Source organism: Anopheles funestus, chromosome 2RL, assembly GCF_943734845.2.
Source record: "Anopheles funestus chromosome 2RL, idAnoFuneDA-416_04, whole genome shotgun sequence".
Lineage (NCBI taxonomy): Eukaryota > Metazoa > Arthropoda > Insecta > Diptera > Culicidae > Anopheles > Anopheles funestus.
The window spans coordinates 14,550,241-14,575,340 of NC_064598.1; the positions used below are offsets into that span (position 1 = coordinate 14,550,241).

Consider the following 25,100-nt stretch of genomic DNA (forward strand, 5'->3'; position numbering starts at 1 on the left):
GCGTTCGGTGAAGGTTTTTCCGGCTGATTGAAGCCACATTGCATGTACCCGTTGTGCCCGGAAAATTAAGTGTTTTTCTTCAATTTTCATATAAAACTGTTTTATTCATGTGCGCCCTTTTGTGCTTTAAGAACAAAACAATTTGCATGCTGAATATACCCCACTATCACTGAATAATTCGCTACCGCTTTAAAGCCACGCAAAAGCAAACTGGGTTTAAAGTTCCCAGACAAGCGAAAGCAGCGAGGGGTAATCAATTTTGTTGTCACATTAAACGCGCTTGAGCGCTCCGGATCGGGTAATGTATGGAGAATATATATGCATTTTAAACAGCCCATTAAGGCGAAATGGATCAAAGGACATGCTGTAGCACATGCGATGGTAGGCGCTCACAGTATGAAGCACGATAGTAAACCGGTCGCGTAAATTTTGGCCCTTATCCGAAGTTTTGGGCATGATACTGTAATGGATATGTAACACGAGTGGAACAACTTATACCTTCCAGTATGTGTGTGTTGGTTTGGTTAATTAATGTTGGGGACCCATCAACAGTTCATGCTGTGATATTTCGTTCTTCATACTTCTGTTGCGTTAAAGTGCGTAACAAATTTTCAGCTTATTATTTGCATTTATTGAGAGCTTCTTTTTTCGTGCGTCCTACATCCCATGCTTGCTCATGCGTTCAAAATCCTTTTAGTCTCGATCGGAACCGTGCTAGTGTTTGTTGTTACGGCTGTTGATTCGGTTAGCGATACGGTTTCCCAGCTGGTTCGGGATACCTCCACCAATGTTGGACGGCATGGTAGCATTCTCGGCACCACCGACACCTTCGGCCGGGTTCGACGGAACGGTCGTGTTCATGTTGTTGGGCAAATCACCCGGGTTCGTCTGGTTGCCACCGACCGGTGCCTGGATTTCGCCAACCGCCGGCGTAGTCATACCGCTGGGCAGCTGATCGAGCTGGGGAGCCGCATGGATGGCTTAAGCGTAGTACGAAAAACACATTAATCTTCGTAATGAAGCCGTAACAAGAAGTAAGCAACTTAGCGTACGAAGAACTTACCGACAGTGACCAGAAGGATGGCAAAGGCAGCTACTTTGAAAGCCATTGTTAAGTTGTTTGGTAGTTTGAAGTTCGTTCGCTTACTGAAACACAACTAGTAGTGTGATGTGACTTTTCTTAGCAATATGGTTAACTATTTATACTCTGAAAGTTTGAAAGCGTTATAGAAATTGTTATACTAATAGGCATCCAATCATGTGCTTAATGTGTTTGCGATATCATATATGAATATTAATTACGGTTGCTCATATCTCTTATCGTGTCCATTAGCCTCATTTAGTATACTTTGTGTTATACATATTAGCGTAATTACTTTCTAACTCCATGGAGAACATGAAGAAGTGAGAAATAGCGAATTTCTATTTAAAACAATAACCTGAGTACTTTTTCTAGGAGAAATTAATTATTGGTATTTTTTCAAAACTTTCAATGACGATACTCATAAATCATAAATGATATTATAAATGTTTTTTCAAATGAATGAAAAAATTAAATAAAACGAAACAAGAAGAAAAGCAAACATCAGTAAGTTGCTTGGGAAATTGCTGCACATTCTTATCATCGAAAGCAACCATATCACTTACAGGGCAATGAACATGAATGCTTTTCAAACTTCATGGGTGATAAAAATGCAATTTTCCACTCGATCCTGGCAAATTGTTTTTTAACGGCAAAATTGTCTCAGCTCGTGTTATTATCAATCAAAACATGGTGCAAAAACTTCTTGCCTTCCAACCGAGAACTAATTGGTCTGCTATCATCATAAAACAACGAAGCTATTCGTACGAAAGTCGACTATAAAAAGTGCTGGATGTGTTCTTTACCGACAACCATTCATCATTCCGTACTCTAGCAAACATCTACCCGTGGTGCTCCATCGTATAGTAAAAATGGCTTTCAAAGTTGCTGCCATTGCTGTTCTGTTGACTATTGTCGGTACGTCTTAAAAACGAGTAGTGCAGAGAGTGGTCAAAAGAGGAAGAAAAAAAAACATACATTAAAACTTTTTCGTTTTCCAAACTCCTTGTGTGCAGCCATCAATGCGGCTCCCCAGCTCGATCAGCTGCCCAGCGGTATGACTACGCCGGCTGTTGGTGAGATCCAGGCACCGGTCGGTGGCAACCAGACGAATCCGGGTGATTTGCCCAACAACATGAACACGACCGTTCCGTCGAACCCGGCCGAAGGTGTCGGTGGTGCCGAGAACGCTACCATGCCGTCCAACATTGGTGGAGGTATCCCGAACCAGCTGGGAAACCGTATCGCTAACCGCATCAATCGACCAAACAACCACTAATGGAAGCTTTACTTTGTATTACTTCGATTCTGGCCCGATTCTAATCAAATTGTAATAAATTTTGGTAAACCTGTCTAAAAGCGATATGAATGTGTTTTTGCTTTCCTTCTTCATATATTCCCTTTCTGCATGAGACGTTCGATTGTACCATAATTATTCTTTATTGATATTCATAATTTAACTTTACATTAACACAATTTGAGCGGGCCATGTGGCGAGTTTTGCCATGCCTAGACGGTAGGGAAATGTATGCCGATTGTTTAACTACTGAAACTACATGCCGATGTTCGATTGTTCGATCCACGAGTACCTCGCAGTCTATAGCGCACTGTATAACTTGCCCTAACCGGTGTGCGGCAGACGGTTGAACGAAGTGAAAAGAAAAAGTTCATTTGCCATTCGAGGTAGACAGAGTGTAAACGTTGTTGAAAGATGCATAATACTTGCTAAAGAATCGAAGACTTCCCCGGTGTGCGGGTACATACATTTCCTTGCTGAACCTTGGCAACATCTGGGACGAACTTGTGCCTAAACGAGGAGCTTACATGATAAATGAATCTATCCCATCGTATCGTAAATGCTAGGAGAAGCCGTCCGCTAGCGTTAGTTCTCTAGCGAGCACCCCACGCTCGACGAATAAGATGGGCACCCTTCTCGGCAATCATGATGATCGGTGCGTTCGTATTGCCCGAGGTCACCTTCGGCATGACGGACGCATCGACGACTCGCAGATTCCTCACACCGTGCACCCGGAGCTCGTGATCGACCACAGCCTGTGTGTCACTGGTCGGACCCATCTTGCACGAACCTGCCTGATGGTTCTCGGCACCGGTATTCTGTCGTACGGCACACTCCCAGTATTCCTGTAACCGACAGAGACGTCCAACATTAGTAACATCGCAATAGGAGTAATAACAGTTCCATACAACAAACATACCTGTGATCCGAACTCTTTGTCCTGGCAGGCTTTTACGGCCGTACGGTCAAGGTCCATACCGTACGCCTGCAAAGCATCGGTTTCAGAGAGACGCACAGCAAACTTGATACCCTCAACCAACACCTTCACGTCGTGATCTTCCTTCAGATAGTTCACAACAATCTTGGGATGCTCCAGTGGATCGTTCGATTTGAGCTCAATGTACCCGCGGCTCTTTGGATGCAGCACTGCCGGGAAGATCTGTACCGAGCGAGAATCGTTACTGAGCAGCTCACCAACCTGACCGGTCTTGGCACAGTCCGCCAAAAAGCCACCAAAGTAGAACTGAAGATCAGGATCGTTGGGTCGCTCGGCATACTGGGAGCTAATCTTCGCTGTAACCGCCGACACACCCGTTCCGGACATTAGACCATCACGGAACAGAAGGTACTCCATGGCCGTTGCCCAGTTCAGTGGAGCCGTATTCGTATCGTTCAGGAAGAAGTTGATGAAATATGCCACGTGGTTGTGCAGATTCTTACCAACACCCGGTAGATCATGAATTGGTCGTACTCCAACCTTCTCGAGATGTTCCTTCGGTCCGATACCGCTCAGCAGGAGAATTTGTGGCGAATTGACAGCTCCACCACTTACGATAACTTCCTTCTTGACGAGAATCTTGCGCATGTGGCCATCTTCATCGACGATCTCGACACCGTGCGCAGTTTTGGAGGTCGGATGTACCAACACCTTGGTAACGGTGGTGTTCAGCAGGATATGCAGATTGGGCCGATTCACCGCGGGACGTAGGAAGGCACGTGCGGCACTAAACCGAATGCCATTCTTGTTGGTCATCTGCGCAATCATGAATCCGGTCGTGTTGGCCCCGTTAAGATCCTGCACCTGATAGCCCAGCTGTTCGCCGCCCTTCAGAACCGAGTAGGAGAATGGTGGATTGTATGGGAAACGTCCAACCGGTAGCATACCACCGGTCGAATGGTACTTTGAGTCGACTTCGTTGATCTGTAGGTTGTCTTCCGACTTCATAAAGTACGGCAGCACATCCTTCCACTTCCATCCGGGGTTGCCCATCGCTTCCCAGTCGTCGTAGTCCTGTGGGTTACCGCGTATGTACATCATGCCGTTCAGTACCGAGGTACCACCGAGCACCTTGCCACGCGGCCAGTAGCAACGCTGTTCCGGTGATCCAAGGCATCCATACTGCTCCGGTTCCGTGTTGTACTTCCAATCGATGTCACTGCCAAGATAGTTTAAAAACATGGACGGAATCTGCGCTCCGGTAGGTTCGTCCGGTCCTGCGGGTAGTCAGAGAGATGAAGAAACGAGAATGAGGGAAAAGACAAACACCATTACCACACCGGGACGGGACGGCAGTTGAAATTGGTGCGCCAACATGTTGGCAAATATATCGCTAATTAGACGTCTCTTTCGAGACGACTGCCACGGCAAACACGAACGATTAAGCTGATAGGGAAAACAATTGATTCCAGAGTCGCTCTTTTGCAAAAGTTGGCTCGCAGATGCGAAGAAACAATATTTGACATGCGAGTGTGTTTGTGTGGAAACGAGTGAACGAACGTCGTACCGGGTGAAGTAATCGGTACAAAAAGCTTCTTCAGCTACTCTCCAGGCTTCTCTTCTTCAGCTGCTCCCTACGCTTCGTGCCTTTTGCTTCGCACGTGCTTCGGAGACGTGTGTAGGGCGGGGTGAGATTTTTACATCGATGGAGAATTTTCCGCAAGATTTGCTTTTCAATTGTGCTAACCGGGTGAATCGGTACGCGTTTTGCCTGTTGGCATGATCCACATGCGAGGTGAGGTTAACACAGCCACAGTTTGCCGATATCGGTTGAGCATGTGGAACGTCTGAGAGGGGCATCTTGCCGACGATCCATCATTGGAAAAATGGGAGCTATTTTTATGTTGCCGCTGGAGTATCTGGTAAAGTGCCATGCGGTGAATTTGTTGGTTTGCTGGCCCTCTTTGTCTAACAACACTCTTGGAGAGCTTTTCCTGAAAAGCTCTTTACCTTAAAGATAAGATCTTTAAACACTTTCGCGTTAATTTTTCTATTAAATAATAAACCACTTTTAAGTAAAATCAAACGTACCAAACATACTGATCATCGCTTTAATGCGATCTCCAAGTACAATAAGGGGCTGCAACATCACCAAATGCGTCACGTCTAACTCCCAAAGATCGGTTGGAGAGAAGAAGGTGTGAGAGCGAGGGTGGCTAATTGAATTTATTCACGATTATTACTCCACGGTGAACCTGCCGGGGCGCGATCGGTGTTGCACTATCATGCAGACCTGCGGCCGGAGATAATGATGCATCATTATACACGTGCATTGCAGAAGATTTTAATTTCAAAACTTTTGCCTTTTGTTGTTTGCCCATGTTTGCCATCGCCCATGGCTTCTAGAGGCGCAGTGACTTAGCATATTAAACTGGAGAAATAGTTTAAGAAAAAAAACCCGCTCTATCGGTGTAGGCTATATTCAAATCCAACATTAAATGAATTACACTTTAATGTAAAGCATCCAAAAAAAGCTAGTTCCACCATTCATCACACTTCCAACCATCCGTTTCACAACCGTCAATTAAAGTTGGTTGTGCGCTTCGTAAATGTGGCGTTTGGTTTTGAAGCTTTCCGTTTTCTGCTTTGTGCCGAAGGGTTGAGGGTGTTGGGTTTGATAAAAAGCAACACAAAAGAACTAAACAACAAAACGTGTCTCCATTTGATATGACGGATGGAAAACCAACGATTGTGATGTTGTTCGACAGCGTTGGCTTTCTCGCTTTATCATGCAAAGCCTACAGTTGGAAGGGAAATGATGCACTTGGGAAAAAGTAATTGAATTGTGAAGTGCATCCCCACATTTGCTATCATGCTATAGGCACAAAAAATGGAGCAGAAAAGGAACGAACGTACGGAGATCCGTTGTGGAGAAAGGGGGGAGTATTATAGCGGATATAATGGAGCAACCTTTCCCAACCTAGAAAGGGTGGTAGTTTTGTCCGGAGGGGGTTTATTTTCGCAAATATTCTGCAAATTGTTGCACACGCTCGTGAGCATACATGGTGACGCTGTTAGTGGGAAAAATTGCATTTCCAATGTCAGCAAGCGACTCCAATTCTAGTTCGGATTGTTGCATTGTTGACAGCAAAAAAAAAAAAGAGTTTCCAGTGTGACAGACTAATCCGCACAAATTGGCTTTTATTTGGGATTGCCAGTTTTAAAAGCCCTGAAAGCTCTCGTCACGCAATGGATGATCGATTAATGGCGAAGTGTTCGTTCCGCCCGCTGGACAAAGGTTCGAAAGAATTCGAATCGAAACAGTCCCGCCCGCTGCAGGTAAAATCTTTCTTGTGCAACTCCGTGTGCAATGTTTCGTATCGATGGGGATGCTAATTGTAGCGAATAAAACGTCGATAAACGACCCAGTTCTCAGTTTGGGGTAAAGCGTTTTTTCTCTCCACCGAAAAAAAAACACAAAACACACGCGAAAGGGAGGAACGATTTCCGATCGGTGCATTCTCTTGTCGATTCGATCCACCCCTGCAGGGGGTCGAACGGGGCTGCTGGGAGTTTGGAGGCTTATACACACCCCTCCACGGCCCCCGAAAGGTATCTCGGGACCCGCCGAGATGGTACATTCGATTAGCCAACCTATCGGTTGTACTCCCTTCTAGTGGGAGTTGGTGTACTAAAATTGACCGTGTTCGGATTTTTGCAACAAGAGCAACAACCATTTAGCTGCTTACAATGTTTAGCGCTGTGGCCCGTTTGCCGCGCATGGAAATGTTTGGATGTACCAGCGGGGTCAATTGAATGGGGTACAGACGAAAGCGTACAGATGAACCGAAAAATGCGGCACAATGCCGCAAGAGATGATTGTTTCCTCGTGAACCACACGCCGACATCGGACTGGAATGTTGTTTCGCGAATCTTGACGGTGTTCGGCATCATTTGAACGGTCTCACACTTGGCTGTTCGTCTCACGTTGGTGGATGGTAGGGAAAAGGTGACTATTGTGCCGTCTAATGCATGTTGGATTTGCCTGTGCTGTGTTCATGCAATTCACCAAATGTGCGTTGGCGAGTTAGAATATTTTTTTTTAACAAGCCGCACTGCAGAAGACTCGATCGTTTCCGATAGAACGCCGATTGTGCTGGACGTTACTGGGCACGTTTTGGGTCAAGGTCAGTGGTGCGCACGGAATAGATGATAATTGTACGAACGCATAATTGCAAGATGCAAAGAAAATCGCCGCTAATCGTGTGAAATGAGCTGTGACGTGGTTTAATGATCGCATACCCATCCGTTCGGCAGCTGTATTTCGGTGTGGTAATGAAACCATTGAACACATTAATTTTTGGCTGATGAGGAACTCGTTTTGGAAACGTTTTTCTTTTTGGAGGGAAAGTTGCGAATAATTGTTTTGTGTGCATCGAAAGAAGGTAACGTAAGAACCTCCACCATGTAAATGTCACCGATGGATTCCGGTCACCCAAAATGGCAATAATGGACGAGCTGGAAGTTGCTTTCGACCATATCAAGTTCTGGAGTTAATAACTACTTCACCGACCGCAATAACAAAGCATCCCCTTGACCGTCGCTCAGCTCCGGCAAAATGGTGGCAAAGGTTCACCGATGTAACCGATGTATCCCAATATAATAAGCTTTTTAGTGCCGAGGGAAAAATGTAAACTACCCTGCCGAAAAAACAAACTACCCATAAAGGCCAACCGGACGACCCCGAAAGTGAAACGAAACAGAAAATTCTCCCAAAAAACGACGCGAATTTTCGTAGCAGTAAATGTCATCCCTAGCGCGTTTTGTTCGTTGTTTTGCACACCGAAAAATGCCCCCAAAAGGCCAAAGTCAACTTGGCAATAATCATCCGGCGCTTCTGGACGGGACGGAACGCATAGTAAGCAACAACAGCAGCAACAGCAAAGATATAATAAAACGAGTAACTGCTGACACATGCTCACCACAGTGGAAATCGTCCCAGGAGAACGGTATTTTATGAAAGTAAATGTCAGACCCTGCTGCAACACCGATCACACCGGGTAGCCGAGAATTGCAAACACTCTGGCCTGGGGAGGGTAAATGCCAGTACTGGCGAGAGGAGTCATCTCCACCAGCATGTACAAAACTCGTGCGAGGCCATGGTCAGTGTGCGAGATTTACATCTCGACAGTAGAAGGACATGATGGGGTTTTCCCTCTTTTCTATTCCCCCTTTCGCGCATCACACAGTGGAGAACTTTGCTCAACCTGTTGAGTTCGTTCCGTAACGAACCGCGACACATTAGGTACTGACGAGTCGTGTCAAACGCATCTCGGGAGCTCTGTATGGGCACGCACCCAGGAAAGGCGATGACCAGCAAAGGGTTGACGAAAGGTTAGCCGTAAACACGCACTACAACACAACCACAACGATTACCATCTAAACGTATGCCTTGTTTGTGGCCGGAAAATATCAGGGCTGGAACACATATATACCAGCGTTCCATTGCTAATAATCGAAAACTACGACCAACAACAAATGAAACCAGCATAACCTCACAAAACGTGACTGCGGCATCAGTGCCTTAAGTGGTCGGGACTTAAAGCACGCGTGAAAGTTTGTGTATCATTTATTATAATCTTCCATTCTATCGGGTCTCGACCATCCGTACAAATTGCTCAAACATACACGCAGACTCGTTGTTGTTTTGTTGGAGAATTGTGGTTCAGATGGTTGCAAGACTGGTTTTGGGGATGCACCATAAAGAAGAGCTATTTCTTGTGTGGAAAACTGAGACCCGTCGGAGGTCAACCAACCGAGACACGAGGACACATTCTCTTTCTTGCATTCCCAACTTCCCTACCCTGCTTACAGTTTTGCCCAAGAACTTTACCTGCTTCGATGAGGAGTACCTTCCAGTTCTTGATTTCCGACAGCCGCGATGCGATTACCGAACCACCCGATCCACCACCAACGACGATAAAGTCATACTCGTAGTCCACATTTCGGGATGTTTTTGCCTGCAGAAATGAAGCAACGAAAAAGCCACTTTAGAACCGGTTCACGATCCTTTCACCGGGTAGAGAAGGAATGCCTTACCTTGGTACGTCCACAAGGATCCTCCAGATCGCACTGTGACCTTATGAACACCTCCAGCAATCCCATAAACAGCATGTACTGCGTACCGCCGCACAGTGCCGCCAGTGTTGCCCCGACGGGGCTCGTCATAGGACACGCACAGGACGACATCCTGTTACCGGTTGTGCCGCTGCCGACACCACTGACGTAATGTCAAGGCGTTTGTTCTTCAATCCGTTCCGTCGGGTTCTGCAAAAAAAAAACAAAAAAATACAAACGTGAAATGTTCCGGTTGTATATGCACTGGTAAGGCTTTCGAATGGTGAACTTCTTCGAAACACGGTAAGTGGTATTAATAATCGGAGCAAGGCCAAATCGATCGAGAGAGCTATTTTTTCGTCTGTGCTTCATTTTTGTTAATGCCGAATGAAGAACATTACCGCGTGCGGCAGCATCACGAAAGCTTGCAGTGTGACGTACATTGCATCACGGAAATGTGTGGCGCATGTTCGGAGCACCTTGTGTTCCGAGTGAGTGAATGGCGACTTCAGATGTGTGATGTGATGTTTGGCACAAATGGCACCACGAAGCGTGAGCCGTAATTGAATTGTTGTGGAAAAATAATGTCCATGTGGAACGATTCGTTGCGATGTTTCGAGGAGCCAAAGGTAACAAGAGATGACAAAAGACTTGTTGCTTGAACTTTGCGTACTTTGTTGTCTTGTTACTTATTAGCTTTCATAAAGATAAACTACTAGATAAAGTATTCCGGTCTCTAAAAATAGCTGGCAAGCTTGTAAAATAAAAGAAGAAACTAATTACGCTCAACGCAGCCTTTTTCAGACTTTATCCTCAACGATCTTGTTGTTAAAAGCTCACTGTACCAACTACATGGCTAGAATGGATAAGCTTCTAGGTTCTTCTCCCGGAACAACACGGCTATTTAAACAACATTTCATATTACAATAAACCTTTATGTAAACTTTAAAGCTTTTTGCTTAAACGTTTAATTTGTGCAATATTTCCAGTGGCAGAATCGTCAGCAAACAAAAACGGCAATTTGGGCAACATGTTCGGTTTTCAAATTAACCATTAAAACTAAACGACGCTCGGGGGAATTAATGGGCGCAGGATTGGTTCTAAAACCGTGTAAACATTTAACGAGGTTCGCTTGTTTTTAATTATCACGCAGGGAAGAATAACAACTCCCTGCTTAACTGTTTGTGCATTTGTATCCAATTAGTGTGTGAAGATGACGACTAGCGCCATGCTTAACAACTCCAACATGTTTGAAACAAACGATTATTGTTTTGAGGGTTTTTTTTGTACCCCCTGCTACGGATGTCATTGTATTGGCGTAGGCTCGTGTTGTTTGTTCAGGCTACAAGATAGCCCAAGCCGGATCACAAACAAGTGAGTAATGGGAGGAAATTTTCATCCCCCCCTGCATGACCATAAGAAGATGAACGTTCCGTTTCCCGAACAGCATCGATCAATCTCGTCATAGTGCTGTTGCATTCTGAAATATCCGGCATACGAACGGTTGCAATGTGGAAATCGATTCAATTTGCAATGCGAGCAGCATCGAACAAAAGAAGCGGTAGCGAACAACAATCTAAACCCGGTCCGATCAACCCGGGAAATGCTGACGAGCGACGCTTCTATCGTGTGGCTTCTCTCATCAGGCAAAACACAGTGTGCATCATGGTGTGCATCGGAACAACACAAAAACCCTCCCGCAACTCTGCCAAAACAAAACACGAAGCAATAGCCTCCGGGTGGAATTGGCAATTGGGAAGAGCCCCAGGCCTGCCGGAAGAAATAAATTGGAGCTGCACGAAAAATAATAGCGATAATGCAGCAAAACATGACTGCTAACGAGATTTCAGTGTGTTGCATCGGAACATGCAATATTAAAAAATGCAACATAAGCAAAAACACAAACCACCCCAAAAACCTGGGGGGGATGAGGCTGGGGGATGCAATTGCAATTGTCTACCTTCTGTACCACATCACGCCCAAGGGCTTCTCGCAATAGACTCCAGTAGTGCGTTCTTCATCTTCGCTTTCCATTTCATCTGGCCCGTGCATACCGTATGCAGCCATGGTGCATCGAAGGGTAATTGAAAGATTTGATAAAATTGCCAGTTTCGGTTTTCGAAAAAGTGGCTCAAAGCCGATGGGTCGGATGATTTGTCGTGGCCTCCCCCACCGATCCAGGGTCGTCTTCCCCTTCTCTGCTTCATCCACCTCCCGGTGGTACACACCCCTGGTTTTGGTAAAGTTTGTGTAATCAAAGGTTACAACATTACAACCCACCATCCCCCTATCGGTGAGAGACGCACGATGGGGAGGGCCAGTGGTGTGAGACTGTGAATTTCGTGAGTCTTACGATAGTAGAAAAAAAGGTAAAATGCACGGAACGGGAAGGCGTTCACTGAGCATTGACTTCTGCTTTCGGTCGGGCGGGAATGAATGAGCGGAACACTGTCGATGTACCGCAAATCAAATGCAAATGCATTCTTTTGGGAAAAAAGCAAATGCGGCACGAACAATTCGGTAGATCAATTCGGGGCTGATAGGGGCTGATGCTGTTACGTGTACCATTTTCTTGGCTGGATGTCTTTTTAATCGGATCGAATAAATCGTTAGACAACGGAGAGTTCATTATTGTCTGAAGGAAAGTTGGACGATGTGCTACCGGTGATACGTAATCAAAAGATGGACCGCAAGAGAACATTGCGATAGAGTGTGTGAAAGAGCCTTGTTTGCTTTCTGTCGTAATTATAGCTTTGAAAACGATTTTCCTGAAAAATTATCTCTTTTGTTGAAAAAAATCAAAAACGTCTACTCAACTCACTACTCAACTTTAGCTACAGTACAAAAGCTTTAAATAAAGCTTATATTACATTGATGATAAATTTTAATTGCTACAAAACTTGTTCTATCAAATTCTTCCCCAATTAAACCCCATAAACAGCTATCGATTACACTCCACAAGCAAGTAAATGAAGCGAGAAGGATAATAATTTTCCTCCCTCCATCGCGTTCCTTCCACCAACATTAATTACTTTTGGGTGTAATTTCATTTTACGGCACAACTTGAACGATTTCGCCCCCAAAAACCATGCCTCGTAAAAAGTAAGGTCGGATCAGTTACCTGATTACTGTTCGAGTTCACCCACCGGCAATGGAACCGATCGGAACGAGCAGCAAACCCGTTGGTGGATAATGGAGCTGCAAGTACTGCTGATGCTACCGCAACGGTGTCAGTAAATCCGGGAAACCCGTTCATTAAGACGATTGATGGTGAAAATTGCATTACCAGCTTCCGCTACAGACGCTGTTCGCCGGAAGCAACAAGAAAATCCACCAGATTCAGTCGCATCTTCAATGTGCCGTAGGTGGCAGATTGCATTGGGTAAATGGACGGATTAAATCTTCCCCAAGAAATCGAACGGCTGGCTCGGCAGTGATTGACGTTGATGGGAGATTGTGACACGCACGCGTTACACCGCTAAAGGTAAGTACAATATGCCCAGTACGGTACGATTAAGTCACTATTGACGGGGTAAATGGTAAAGGCCACAACTGTCTTGTGTGTGGTGTGGTTTGCTTTGCAAATGTGTAAATGAAGAAGATCACTTTGAGAAAGCCTTTTCGGGCACTCGGCACACGTTTTCCTAAATCGGTTCGACACAACCTAACCTGAAATCAGTTGCCAATTGTGCACAGCACACGTGTACAAACCTTGTGTCTGTTCGCATAAAACCATATATTTGTGACCGAGACAAGCATATTGACGCATCATTTAGTGTGGTTGTAGATTTTTTTTAACTCGCAAGAGAAGAAAAATCTGATGCCCCAAGAAAGATGTTCAGATGCTACGGTACCGTTCAAAAGAGAAGAAAAATCGCCTCAAACAGCATCGCATAAAAGCGTTTTACTGTGGACGCAGAAAAGATTGTGCCGCGTCGGAGAGTGGAAGGAGGATATAAAGCACCGAAGCTTATGGGAGACCCGATGGCTGTATTTACACCAGAACCAGAATGTCTCTTCCTGCCCCATGATGTTACCGGACACAAAAAATATGCTGCTTAGTCTGTCAAGGAAATCTTTCTTACCAACACGCCAGGTTCACACCGGGTTGACACTTGTTGGTGGTACTTTTGGTGCAGCCCGGATACGGGGTGCCGGGCTGGTGTATCTGACATGAGGCGAAGGCAATGTTAAAGATTTTGCGGTGAAACTTTCTAACGCTGGAAAAGTGTTGCCCGTGGGGGTTGGAATGTACGAGAACGGGATAGTGGATGGAGAAAAATAAAATCAATTTCCGACACGGACACCGCAACGGAGATCGTTCTTTACTCATTTTTTTTTGTTGTTGCAAGAAATGCAGCTCGGGGTTCTTTAAATCCATTCTAAAGTCTAAAGGAAAACCACAACCACTAGAAGCAAAATGGTGTAGATTTAATGTGTGGTTAGAATGTAAAGATTATTGTAATTTACGTTTGTGGAAAACTTCGGTACAATGTTTCGTTGCAACTTGGAAAGATTCTAAAGTAAAGTTTTAAAGTCCGTTTTTAAGTGCAAATAGAATTTTTCATTTATGTAAAGGTTTATTTAAAAAATTATCTGACAATTTCTTTTTTAGTTGAAATAGTCCAGAAGCGAAGTTTCGCACCACAAGGAGCGCTACACACAGGAGCGATTGTGCGATGCGCTTCCATTTGAAAATTTCCTAAGGCCTTACCTTTTTTTGGGGAAATTTAGCAAAATTTAAAAATTTGTTTTATTTTAATGCGAAATTGTTACAATAAGTTTCTTTTCACTCAAATAATGTTTTAAAAGAAAAAAAGAATAAAAATAACAAAAATAAAATAAAAAAAATTTCAACTCGAAAATTTTATAAGGCTTACCCCTTGCCATTTTTTGAGCAATTTAGCAAAATTTAAAAATTTGTTTTATTTTAATGCGAAATTGTTGCAATAAGTTTCTTTTCACTCAAATAATGTTTTAAAAGAAAAAAAGAATAAAAAACAACAAAAAAATTAAAAAAAAATTTCAGCTCGAAAATATCCCAAGGCTTACCCCTTGCCATTTTTTGAGCAATTTAGCAAAATTTAAAAATTTGTTTTATTTTAATGCGAAATTGTTACAGTAAGTTTCTTTTCACTCAAATAATGTTTTAAAAGAAAAAAAGAATCAAAAATAAAAAAAATAAAAAAAATTTCAGCTCGAAAATATCCCAAGGCTTACCCCTTGCCATTTTTTGAGCAATTTAGCAAAATTTAAAAATTTGTTTTATTTTAATGCGAAATTGTTACAGTAAGTTTCTTTTCACTCAAATAATGTTTTAAAAGAAAAAAAGAATCAAAAATAAAAAAAAATAAAAAAAATTTCAACTCGAAAATTTCCCAAGGCTTACCCCTTGCCATTTTTTTGAGCAATTTAGCAAAATTTAAAAATTTGTTTTATTTTAATGCGAAATTGTTGCAATAAGTTTCTTTTCACTCAAATAATGTTTTAAAAGAAAAAAAGAATAAAAAACAACAAAAAAATTAAAAAAAAATTTCAGCTCGAAAATATCCCAAGGCTTACCCCTTGCCATTTTTTGAGCAATTTAGCAAAATTTAAAAATTTGTTTTATTTTAATGCGAAATTGTTGCAATAAGTTTCTTTTCACTCAAATAATGTTTTAAAAGAAGAAAAGAATAAAAAATAATAAAAAAATTAAAAAAAAATTTCAACTCGAAAATTTCATAAGGCTTACCCCTTGCCATTTTTTTGAGCAATTTAGCAAAATTTAAAAATTTGTTTTATTTTAATGCGAAATTGTTACAATAAGTTTCTTTTCACTCAAATAATGCTTTAAAAGAAGAAAAGAATAAAAAAAAACAAAAAATAAATAAAAAAAAAACAAAAAAAATTAAAATTTCCTAAGGCTATAGCTATCGCTCCGGTCAACTTATTGTGCGCGCTCCCGCACAGCTCACGGGAAATAGTGGTAGCTGTATCGCAGGAATCGCTCCTGTGTGGAGCTACCTCAAGCGCACCGCACACTTTAGAGAGCGAGAGCGGTGCGCTCCGCTCTTGCAAAAGAGCTACTTGACCCAACACTAATCACATGCACCATCTGGCCGCCCCATTATATTAAAGCTTATAAGGATTAAAAAAATATTTCACAAAACCAATACAGCTTGCTAATGGATTTAGGGAACTCATTGTTAATTGACATACTTTTCTAGTGCTTAGAAAAATAAACAACCGGTTTCGTCAATGAACGTTCAGTTCTCAATCGATGCGATGAAAATTCTATCCTATGTTAAGAAACTAGTTTCAAAAGCAGGGAAATCGTTCCCTTCTCTGTGCTGTGTTGCTTGTGCGCTGACACGGCGCACGTAAAGAATAAAACACTTTCACAGATTCCGTTCGAATATTAATGAAGCGAGCGTGGAAAAGAAACTTCTCTGTCGGGCGGAAGCCACATACAACCTTCTTCCCATTCCTTCGCCCAGAAACCATGTTGCTAAGATTTATGTTGCGCGCTGTAGTTTGTGATGGCGGTGGAAAAGTTTTTTCCCTCCCCATCACAAAGGATGAAGGAAAGGATGCCGTGTCCTGGCCCGGCCGGTTGGAAACTAAACGTCCAACAATGATTCAGGGTTATCTTTAGCCGGTGGGCATTTTTCGTGGGGTACACTGACAACGGTAGCAAGTTTGTCCATCACTGCACGTCCCAGCCGAGAAACAGGCGAGAGAATGTATCGAAATCCTTCCAGACGGGATGAGGCTTGTGGGTTCAGTGGTTTCGTAAAACGAAAAATCATGTTTCCTGACGTCCAGGAAAGACAGTAGTGAGGTTTTTGGGGTTAAGATAGCCATCGTGGGATTTTTGGTGTTGCAGAGAAAAAGCTTTCTTTGTCTGAGAAACTCCCATTGACTGGAACGAATAAAGTGATAGCAGATTTATCTATCAAAATAAAACGCACGATAAAGCAAGCTGGACCGCTAAGCGTATCGCTCCCTTCTGGGAGATTGTTGGGCGAGCTAGGAAGAAAATTCGTTTACTTTATGATTTATTTCCTTTCAAACTGTAGCACGCAAATCAAAACCACCCGGTACTAAAGGACGCGCTGAGAAAGGAAATCGAAATGAAGCAAAATTCCTACGAGAATTACAATGAGATTAATTTTACAGCCCTTCTTTTTTCTTGCACCGGAGGGGTTCGTGTTAGGATAGAACAACCCCTGCCAAAGGGAAACGAGCTGCGAGCCACAAAATCCACCATCATCTATCGCCATCGCTTGATTAAACATGCCGCCCAACATGACGCTGGGTTGGGCAGCGAACGCCACAAAAGATCATTCAACTCCCCGGCCAGGTCAGACCGACCGACCTGTGCACTGTGATGACTTCTCGGCACATACGATGGTACGCACAGAAGAACAATAGAGTAAAGAAAAAAATCGCCATCTTTACGCACGTGAGAAGCTTACATAACTGTGCTACAAATGGTGGGGGCGGCAACGAAAAGCTTCTTGCGAATTGGCCATAGGTGATTAGCAATGTGTTCCTAAAAGCAAAGTCCTAATGGTCAGAATGGTTCAACAGGTAAGTAAGGCGATTAAAGGTTCTGTGTGGAATGAAACAATTTTGGTATTTTTGGGCAATACCGGTAACCGGTTTTTTTTGGTGAAGGATGTGAATGCAGTTTAATTGACATTTGGCAAAAGCCATTCAGCTCGTTGGCTTTTCGGCTTACCCGTACACAACTGGTTCTGAATCTAAAGGCTTTAAGGTTATTGATGTGTTTAAGTCGCGTTGGAAGAATTTTGTCTGTCTCTTCAAGGTATTTTTACAGCTTGGCGCATAACGCTTGAATACTTAACGAAAATATCGTTACTCATAGCTTGAGGCTTTTCAAATTCCCCTAATAAGCTTATTCAGATTTTCAGTTAAATATGATAGTGGTTTTAAAATAACTTCTCCAAAGTTCATGGTAAGCGATGCCTCATTTGTCTAATTCCATCGCACATTAAAATGCATTTCGAATTCATATCCATAAATACCACAAGCTCCAATGATTTGAATGCAATTTGAGAGAAAAAAATAAACTAACAAAACGGATGCAATTAAGCGATGCAATCAGGTGCAGCTTAAATTCCACAATCACCAACCACAAATTCCCAATCAATGTGTGGCTTAAAATCGGGCACAAACAAATCGATCGTTGCCATTATTCCGCGTGCATCGTGTCGATTGCCATCGTATGTGTGTCTGGTTGGTGTGATTTTGCCGTTCAAGTCCCCGGAGGGCAAAGGACCGATAAGTATGACGAGTGTTCCCGCTGGTCCATTCGTTGGCCGCAGTATCCTGATGAAACAATGAACCCGTTTTCGAGCTATTCGCGTGGTGCACCGTAGGCAGAATGAAAACCCAACAGCGGATATCCACAGTGCTGTGCATGGTTCCGCAAGTACACATGAGATCGGTTCCGATTTCCGGCATTTGTTTGGTGCGGTCATGCGATGCTCCATGATGTCCTTGATTTTCTCCCCCCAACTCCATACATGCATGGCGCGAATTTCCTCATCAAACGACATCTAGGAAATGTGCTGCGACAAAGATGACACTGAGGTAGAAGAGTCGACGCTGGTTTGCTTCATTATCTGTGACCGATGATTATCAATCGCACTTCTGTTACGGCCCGATGGACTTCACGCCATTGGAGGATGCTTTTTCGCTGTGCCATTACTTCAGGGGGATGAACGTTTTTTTTTGTGTTGGTTTGTTGGTTGACTGTGCCGTACAACCGGTTTGTATGGTTGTGAGCACGGTTCGGCCAACGCCATCGATAAACCGGCTCACACAAATGGTTGTTCGGTCTCGGCTCGTATCCGCTTTAGCACAATCCGGGCGGAACCGGTTGCTATGGTGTGGCTGTTTTGCAGCCCCATGCCTAGCATGTGAGCGCCCGATGTCGCGTCATCGTTGAAGTTGAGACTTTTCCAAGTTCAAGGTTGAGCTAATGAGCCAAGGGTTGACTGAGGGATGCATTCGATCCGTCCTCGACCATGATTGCAAGGTGAGCACACTGGTCCCAAGGTGTGTCCATTATGGAGCAGAGGATGTTACTGCACGGGTAGGGTAAGGTATTGCAATATGACCCTGTTTGATTGCTATCTGCGATGTTCACTGTCACATTAGAGTGAGGCAGACATCAATGCCAAACCTCAGCATGATAGGCTATTAAAAACCCAACGGCAATTAATCACTTCTAGGTCTATGTCCGGATTTTGGAGCACAGCACAGGGATCATACCCAGCATAAATCGGATCTAAGATTTTGGAACCGCTTATGTCAAAGATTCAACTTCATAGCCAGACGAACCCCAACGGCAACGTCACTCTTAAACTTTTATCCAAAATCTAACCCACTTTAACCCGTTTCAATCTTCCTGGAGGGAAGGATTACTGAGTTGGGTGGTCATTTTTTTTTTTAGTTTTTGGTGAATGTCACTTCTCCGACTTCCATAAGCGTACGCACACAAAGCCGCACTTGTGTACCGCCAGAGGTCATCGTTCGCGGAGCCTTTTTTCTCTGTCCCGCTTTCATCGCACCTTTCGCATTCTATCCACGCGCGCGAGCTGGCAAAACGACCGAGCCCGTGTGTTTGGGATATTTATTTAGCATGAAGCATTAACCAGTCATCTACCGAATGCGGTCATTGCTGGTGTGGTGGGTGATCGTTGGGGAATAACTGTACATTTATTTTAGACACCCCATTTTGACGCGAATGTCACGGCGGCTGACATGGAGCCCCTGGCAACGGGGATTACTAGACGAGCGGAACCAAACCCGTTCCCTGGTGACCTAGAAGCCGCATGTAAACAAACATGACGCCGGACACTTTAGCGGTGGTTTTTCCATTAGTCTTTTTTTTGTTTTGTTTAGGACAACTAAGCGTCCAGAAGTTGCGCCCGAAAGTTGCATCGAGATAAAAGCACACAGCGAAAAACGGGAAGAAATGACCCGATATTCGTCAGTGTAGGTGATTGTGAGACTGACAGTTTCACTCGTAAATTGAGGAACGCCAGAATCCAATCTCTCCAAACTTTGCATTTTTATCGACATCCCTGTCAGGATCTAATATGGGTCGATTCACTTTCTGTCGTGTTTCTCCCATTCTGAGTTCATCCGTATGCCGATGGTTTGTTGTGATATTTTTGGTAGATGAAATAGAAACTTATGTAAATTTATGCAAAGTTAAGCGAAAGCTTTTTTTTCATCGCTTTCGCTAAACTGAAGGATTTATAAACGAAGAAAGCAAGAGTTATGCTAAAAGGTGTTTTAATGCTTAAAAAAATGCTTAACATCCGGAATGGACAGAAACCGGTGATAAGAAGAGTACCTTGCCATACTTCAAATTTATTTTTTAATTGCTTCTAAAAAGCATTTGTTGGAGATGTTCCAACACACTTTTAACCTCTATTTCAACTTGAGCTGGGATTTTAATTGAGAAATACTGATTCTATCTCTTCTCGTCTCGTTAAAAACGTTATAGTAGTAAAAATCTATATTACAAATTCGTGAGTCTCATCAACAACAACACAACTCAATTATTGCACTCGTCTGCAGTCGCTTCGAAAAACGCGCCGCTCGTGTTCCTCTTTTTATGTCTCGAAACCGAATGGTGATTAATATCACGGTGATGATTTATCTTGCACCTTCCGTACACCCGGACAACATTCAATTTGGCAACGTCATCGATACGGTTCGGGGGCCAATTTATCAAATGGCTGCCACAGCACGATCCAGAACACTTTGTTGCAATTTATTTCCGCTCGTATCGGGGGGATGGTTTTTCGATCGAGCTTTAGGAGGAATTTAATGTATAAAAAAAAAGTAAACAAAAACATGGCACCGCCATGTATCATATTGCGAAATCGTTTGTTCGCAATCATTGTGATAATTTGTTACGGATTGTGGATCGTCGTGGTGTCTACCTTCCGGATAGTATCAAACCCCTAGTGAATCCACCATTCATCGGAAGCTCATAATTAGGTTACACAAGTAGAAAGGACAAAAGATAATCCCTTTTGTTTCAATTTACAGGATAAGGTTTGATTTCTTGTCCCGGGAAAAAAGCTGTATGAAGAAATCATTAGCAGTGACATACAACCGATACGAGATAATGAGTAAATTATAGGGTGCGATATTGTTTTCGGGAATGGCATTAAAAAGAACGGAGCTCACTAATTGCCTTTCCAATGGGAATAAGTCTCCCAGTGGTACCGTCCTTCACCGGTCCATAATTAAGCCAGGATTTGTCCTTTATGCTGTATTCTTTCATCAGGTATATCTGGCATCAAGTGGACGAACCTTCCGAACGGTAGATGGTGACAAAAGTTTCCGAAGCTAAGTTTTATGCTTCGACACTTTTGTGTTATAGCTGTGTGTGTCTGTGCGGTGGTTAGGACAAACACAATAAGGAGGAAAAGTTTTATCGGCAAAGTTGAAACGTTAAGCAAAATGCAAGTTTCGTGTGTGTGTGTGCGCCAGATGGGTGGATTTCCGTCACTTTCGAGTGTCTTTTCCTACGACCAAGATGGCAAACGGCAGCGATGGTGATGATGATGGCGTCGGTGATGATGTGCCATAGAAGTTCAGCATAAAATGGACAGTAAATACTTTTCTATGATAAAATAATAACTTCCCACCGGGGAGAAAAGGCTTTGGCCCACGGGGTGCAAAACCCCGTGTGAGGACTATTCGGATGGAACTCCAAGTTTAAACTCCAATTACATTAGAGTGCTGCATGGGATAAAGTTGGATTGAGTTTATGATAAACAGATTGAAGTGCTCGGGAAAAGTGGACGGTTTATTTCTAACTTGTCAACAACTAAAACAAACAGCCCATCCAACCCCGGTTCTCCCCGTTATCAAAACCGCCCTTGGAAAACAAACCGCGCGGGCAAAGGGTACGCGGGTGTGTAGCTCTTTTGTGTCTTCTTGACACTTGTTCGCATGGTTGTATTTTGGGCATGTTTCGGCGTTCTCTCGGTTTTGCTTGCCTTAAGTTATTCTTTCATTTCCGAGCTGTAACTGTAACTCGATTCAATTACCACAAGACAAGACAACCCGGTTTCGCAATCCACCGTACCATTTGTTGATAAGCGAGCCCTTCAGCTTCATGATAATCATCCTTCAATCATTAAAGTAGCTGTTTGGATGGCTTGAAGAGGTAGGCGGCGGGAAAAAAGCGAGAAGCGAGCTGAGGAGTGGTGGAATGTAAAGGGATTCCCAACCGAGACTTATGAAACAATCACAACAACGAATCGCCCCCAGGGACTCTATGGGGCCACTATAAATTCGAGCAGCTTCACCGCGACTGTTATGGTTTTGCCGACCGTACTTTATGATGTTGACCGACCGACGGAGTCGGTTTTTGGGGTGTCTTCTTCCAAAAACAAAAACACACCAAAAAAAAAAACCAACAATCGTTTTTCCCTGTGCCGGCTAGCAGGCTAATTGTTGGAGGGAGGTTTTGCGTTTAGAAAATTAGCATTACCAACCCAGTACCAAGCCGATTACCTAAGCAGCAGCTTCACCAGCTTATTATTTGCTATTTAGAGAGGTCAAATCAAATGTGCCGAACGGTGTTTCGGTGTACTGCTCTTGTGGGCACGATTTCGCAAAACAAAAATTCCCCTTCTTCACCCCTTTCCCTGTCGCAGCCTGTCCCCACAGCGAACGGACAGCGGCTTAGATGACACGATGGGGTCGAGAGGCATCGAGGAATTCATAAACAAAGGCCCCATAATCACAGCACGTCTCGGCGCCGTCCGAAACCGCAGCATCCATCCAGCAAACGATTCGGTCTAATGCTAAATCATCCCAATCATAGCGCCTGGCCGGTCGGTAGTGCACGATGAAAAATGATTTAAAAATGCAAATACAAATGCCCCGGCACGGCCGTGGTGAAGACTGGCCGTAGTGAAGAGTCACCAAGACACGACTTTTTCCCCCCATTCGCTGTCGTCTGGATTCAAACTGGTGTGGGAAAAAGGAAATGAAACGGAAAGTGGCGGATACTGGGTACTCCCACGATTAGCTCGCGTCACGAAATGCTCCCGTGTCGGTATGACCTCCCCCGGTGGTCGTCGGCGTGGCTAGACGACGATCCATTCAGTCTGCGTCTTAAGATGTGAGGGGGAGTGTTACATTTATCCAAAAACAAACTTCCCAACCATCCAATCGGGTAATTTGCTTGATTAAATGTGTTTTAATTTTTGAAGGCTTTCCAACCCCCTCTAAGGGGGATGGGTTTTGGAAAATGCATCAATTTCCCTCCCAGAAAAGCAAAATGAAAAGTGCGTGTTTTCACACTGGTTTTTTTTACTTCCGATTGAGGTAAAAATTTCAACATTTCTGTTGTTGTATACCATCCACCACATACATAAACACTCAATCAAACCCGATCCAGACCCGCACCCACAGGCACGTACATATCCGGATGTTGATTTTCCTTTAACCTTTTAAATAACGAAGATTTTATTTTCACCAGTTTAGCTAACCTTTTCCTCTTTTCCCTTCCTTTTTTTTTAGCAAGAGAGCTTTCCCGGTGTGAACGGGTGGGTTTTTTTTTGTACTTTCGATTGTCTTTCCAACAGAAGACGAATGGTGAAGATCCCCGCATGATAAGCGATGTACCAAAGTCACATCTCGCAAACTCGTCTTATGGAAGTTCCTTCCAGTTTTGGGGGTTCCTCTTCATTATGCAGCTTCACAGCGCAAATGCGTTCCGGAGGCATAAAAATGTTGCTACATCATTGCTGTGTTTTTTTTTTCTCTTTTTCAAAGCACTTTTCCGCCTCTTTTATGTGGGAGGTTTTCGGGAGAAGACAGGAGAAACCATCCTTCATACGCCGTTTCGTTCCGGAACGATCGGCCACCCATCCCAAGGCACAGCGTAGCGACACACAATTAAATGCATGAAATGAAGCCCGATCAAAGCAAGTGAACGGTTGAAGGAGAAAATGAGAAAGAAAGAAGACGCGCAGCACTGCTGAAAATGAGTCTTGACTTTTTTGCTGTTGTTTTGTTTTTGAAAGGGAAAATTCCTCTAGCGGTTTGTTTGGTGTTGTTTGCATTTTCCAAGTCATGTTTTCGTTCGCTTGCGGGGTTCCTTTACTTTTGGGAAGGGGTGTATGCAGCGCCTACACGCATGGCCGGAATGATCCGGAATATTCATAATTTAACGTCCGATAGCGAAAAAACACACAGACAAAAGGCAAAATATGCTAACAACTGCGTCCCATGGATCGCATGTCGGTGCCATCTTTGAGGCTCTCTGGCAAGCACGGCAAGAATGGGAAGGGGGACGCGAGTGGTTTTTGATGAAGGAGAATGGGACATGGTGTTAGCTAATTAGGTAGGGTGCGTTTTGCATTCGGTGCTTTTGCTACCGTCGCGAACCAATGGTGTCATGGCGCAACGCGGAATTTATGGCACAAAACAAGCAAGGAAGCATTCGATAGCAATCGCGGAACTACGAATGGGTATAAACGGGGATAGAAATGGAAAGTGCGGAAAATTCACCTTCTTCACTAGTTCGCGGACCAGGCCGAGGGGGGCGGGTCTGTTTCGTCGTTCCTTGTGTCTGAAGTGTCAAGCTGCCGTAACGATCGCGTCCCAGCCTTTATTGTCTCACTGCACAATGTGTCCGTCGCGTAACGAGCTTCTAATGAGCTTTTCGATAATTGCACCTTCCTCCCTTCTGGGACGATCACTTCCTGCGGCACAGATGATGATTCGAGGGAAAACCGAAATCGATCACTTCACTAGCCTACTGTTCGCCGATCAGTTCACGATCACTTATGGCACTTTTCGGCGATGGCGTTGGGCGAATGTATCGCGCGTACAGACACACAGTGTGATGCTGGTTTGGCAGGACAGGACAGCACCGTCCCGGTTGACTTCACTAGATCATCTGAGCTGAACGTTCCGAACGGACGTACCTTCTCGTCTTGGCGCGATCGCAGTCGCGAACCGCGCGAGAGAGAAAATTCTTCAACTCCGATCACTTACGACACACCGTACGGTACGAAATGTGCGGATCTCCGCAGATCGAACAACAGCATATGCACACACACAGACAGACACACAGACACACGTATGCTCCCCTTCGGCAAGAGGATGGAGCAAAAGCACAGAATAAGAAAAGCGTTCCAAGATCTTCGGCAGTGTCTCAAGATATTGAAGTCTCCCTTCGTTGAGCTTTGGCCAACAAATGAGAGGTGGCTTATTAGTGCGTTGCCGTTTTCTTCGCGTTTCTTAACAATTGTATCTCTCTTGCCCATACTTCTAACCTCCCTCCATTGCTTCCCTCTCTATCTCTTTCTTGTTCCATCTCTTTCTCTCACACTTTTCTTGTTTTCCCTCCTTCCGTCTTTCTTGGCGGTGAATTTCTTGAGCCGGGATTGAACCACCAACAGCCGGTGGTGTGAAGGAAGGTAAAGATTTTTTTTTTCGCAATTATTGCTCTCTTCGCGCTTTGCATTATCACGCTGTTCGGTCTCAATGACGCGAAACGCGAGCGTGCGCACGCCCGTTCACTCGATCGATCTTTGGTGGCTTTCTGGGCTTTTTGGTCTGCGCAACGGAACCGTGTAACGCCAAAGGGTTGAACCTTGCGGTGAACC

The 25,100-nt window shown here is 44.0% G+C and overlaps 3 protein-coding genes across 3 annotated transcripts; 1 reads left to right on the forward strand and 2 right to left on the reverse strand.

Moving 5' to 3' along the window:
* Window positions 1-591: 591 nt before the first annotated feature.
* Window positions 592-1,189, reverse strand: LOC125765192 (uncharacterized). Its single transcript, XM_049430108.1, has 2 exons — window positions 1,064-1,189; window positions 592-980 (listed from the first exon to the last, which is right to left on the reverse strand). Exons 1-2 carry the CDS (start codon window positions 1,107-1,109, stop codon window positions 715-717), a joined length of 312 nt encoding a protein of 103 aa, XP_049286065.1. The 5' UTR covers window positions 1,110-1,189; the 3' UTR covers window positions 592-714.
* A 496-nt stretch (window positions 1,190-1,685) lies between these two features.
* On the forward strand, window positions 1,686-2,444 carry LOC125765193 (uncharacterized). The gene is made up of 2 exons (XM_049430109.1): window positions 1,686-1,999; window positions 2,098-2,444. The coding sequence occupies exons 1-2, from the start codon at window positions 1,954-1,956 to the stop codon at window positions 2,358-2,360; spliced, it is 309 nt and encodes a 102-aa protein (XP_049286066.1). The 5' UTR covers window positions 1,686-1,953; the 3' UTR covers window positions 2,361-2,444.
* Window positions 2,445-2,497: 53 nt separating this feature from the next.
* On the reverse strand, window positions 2,498-24,701 carry LOC125765009 (glucose dehydrogenase [FAD, quinone]). Its single transcript, XM_049429841.1, has 5 exons — window positions 23,998-24,701; window positions 9,415-9,642; window positions 9,209-9,335; window positions 3,298-4,592; window positions 2,498-3,223 (listed from the first exon to the last, which is right to left on the reverse strand). Exons 2-5 carry the CDS (start codon window positions 9,562-9,564, stop codon window positions 2,972-2,974), a joined length of 1,824 nt encoding a protein of 607 aa, XP_049285798.1. The 5' UTR covers window positions 9,565-9,642; window positions 23,998-24,701; the 3' UTR covers window positions 2,498-2,971.
* Window positions 24,702-25,100: the final 399 nt, after the last annotated feature.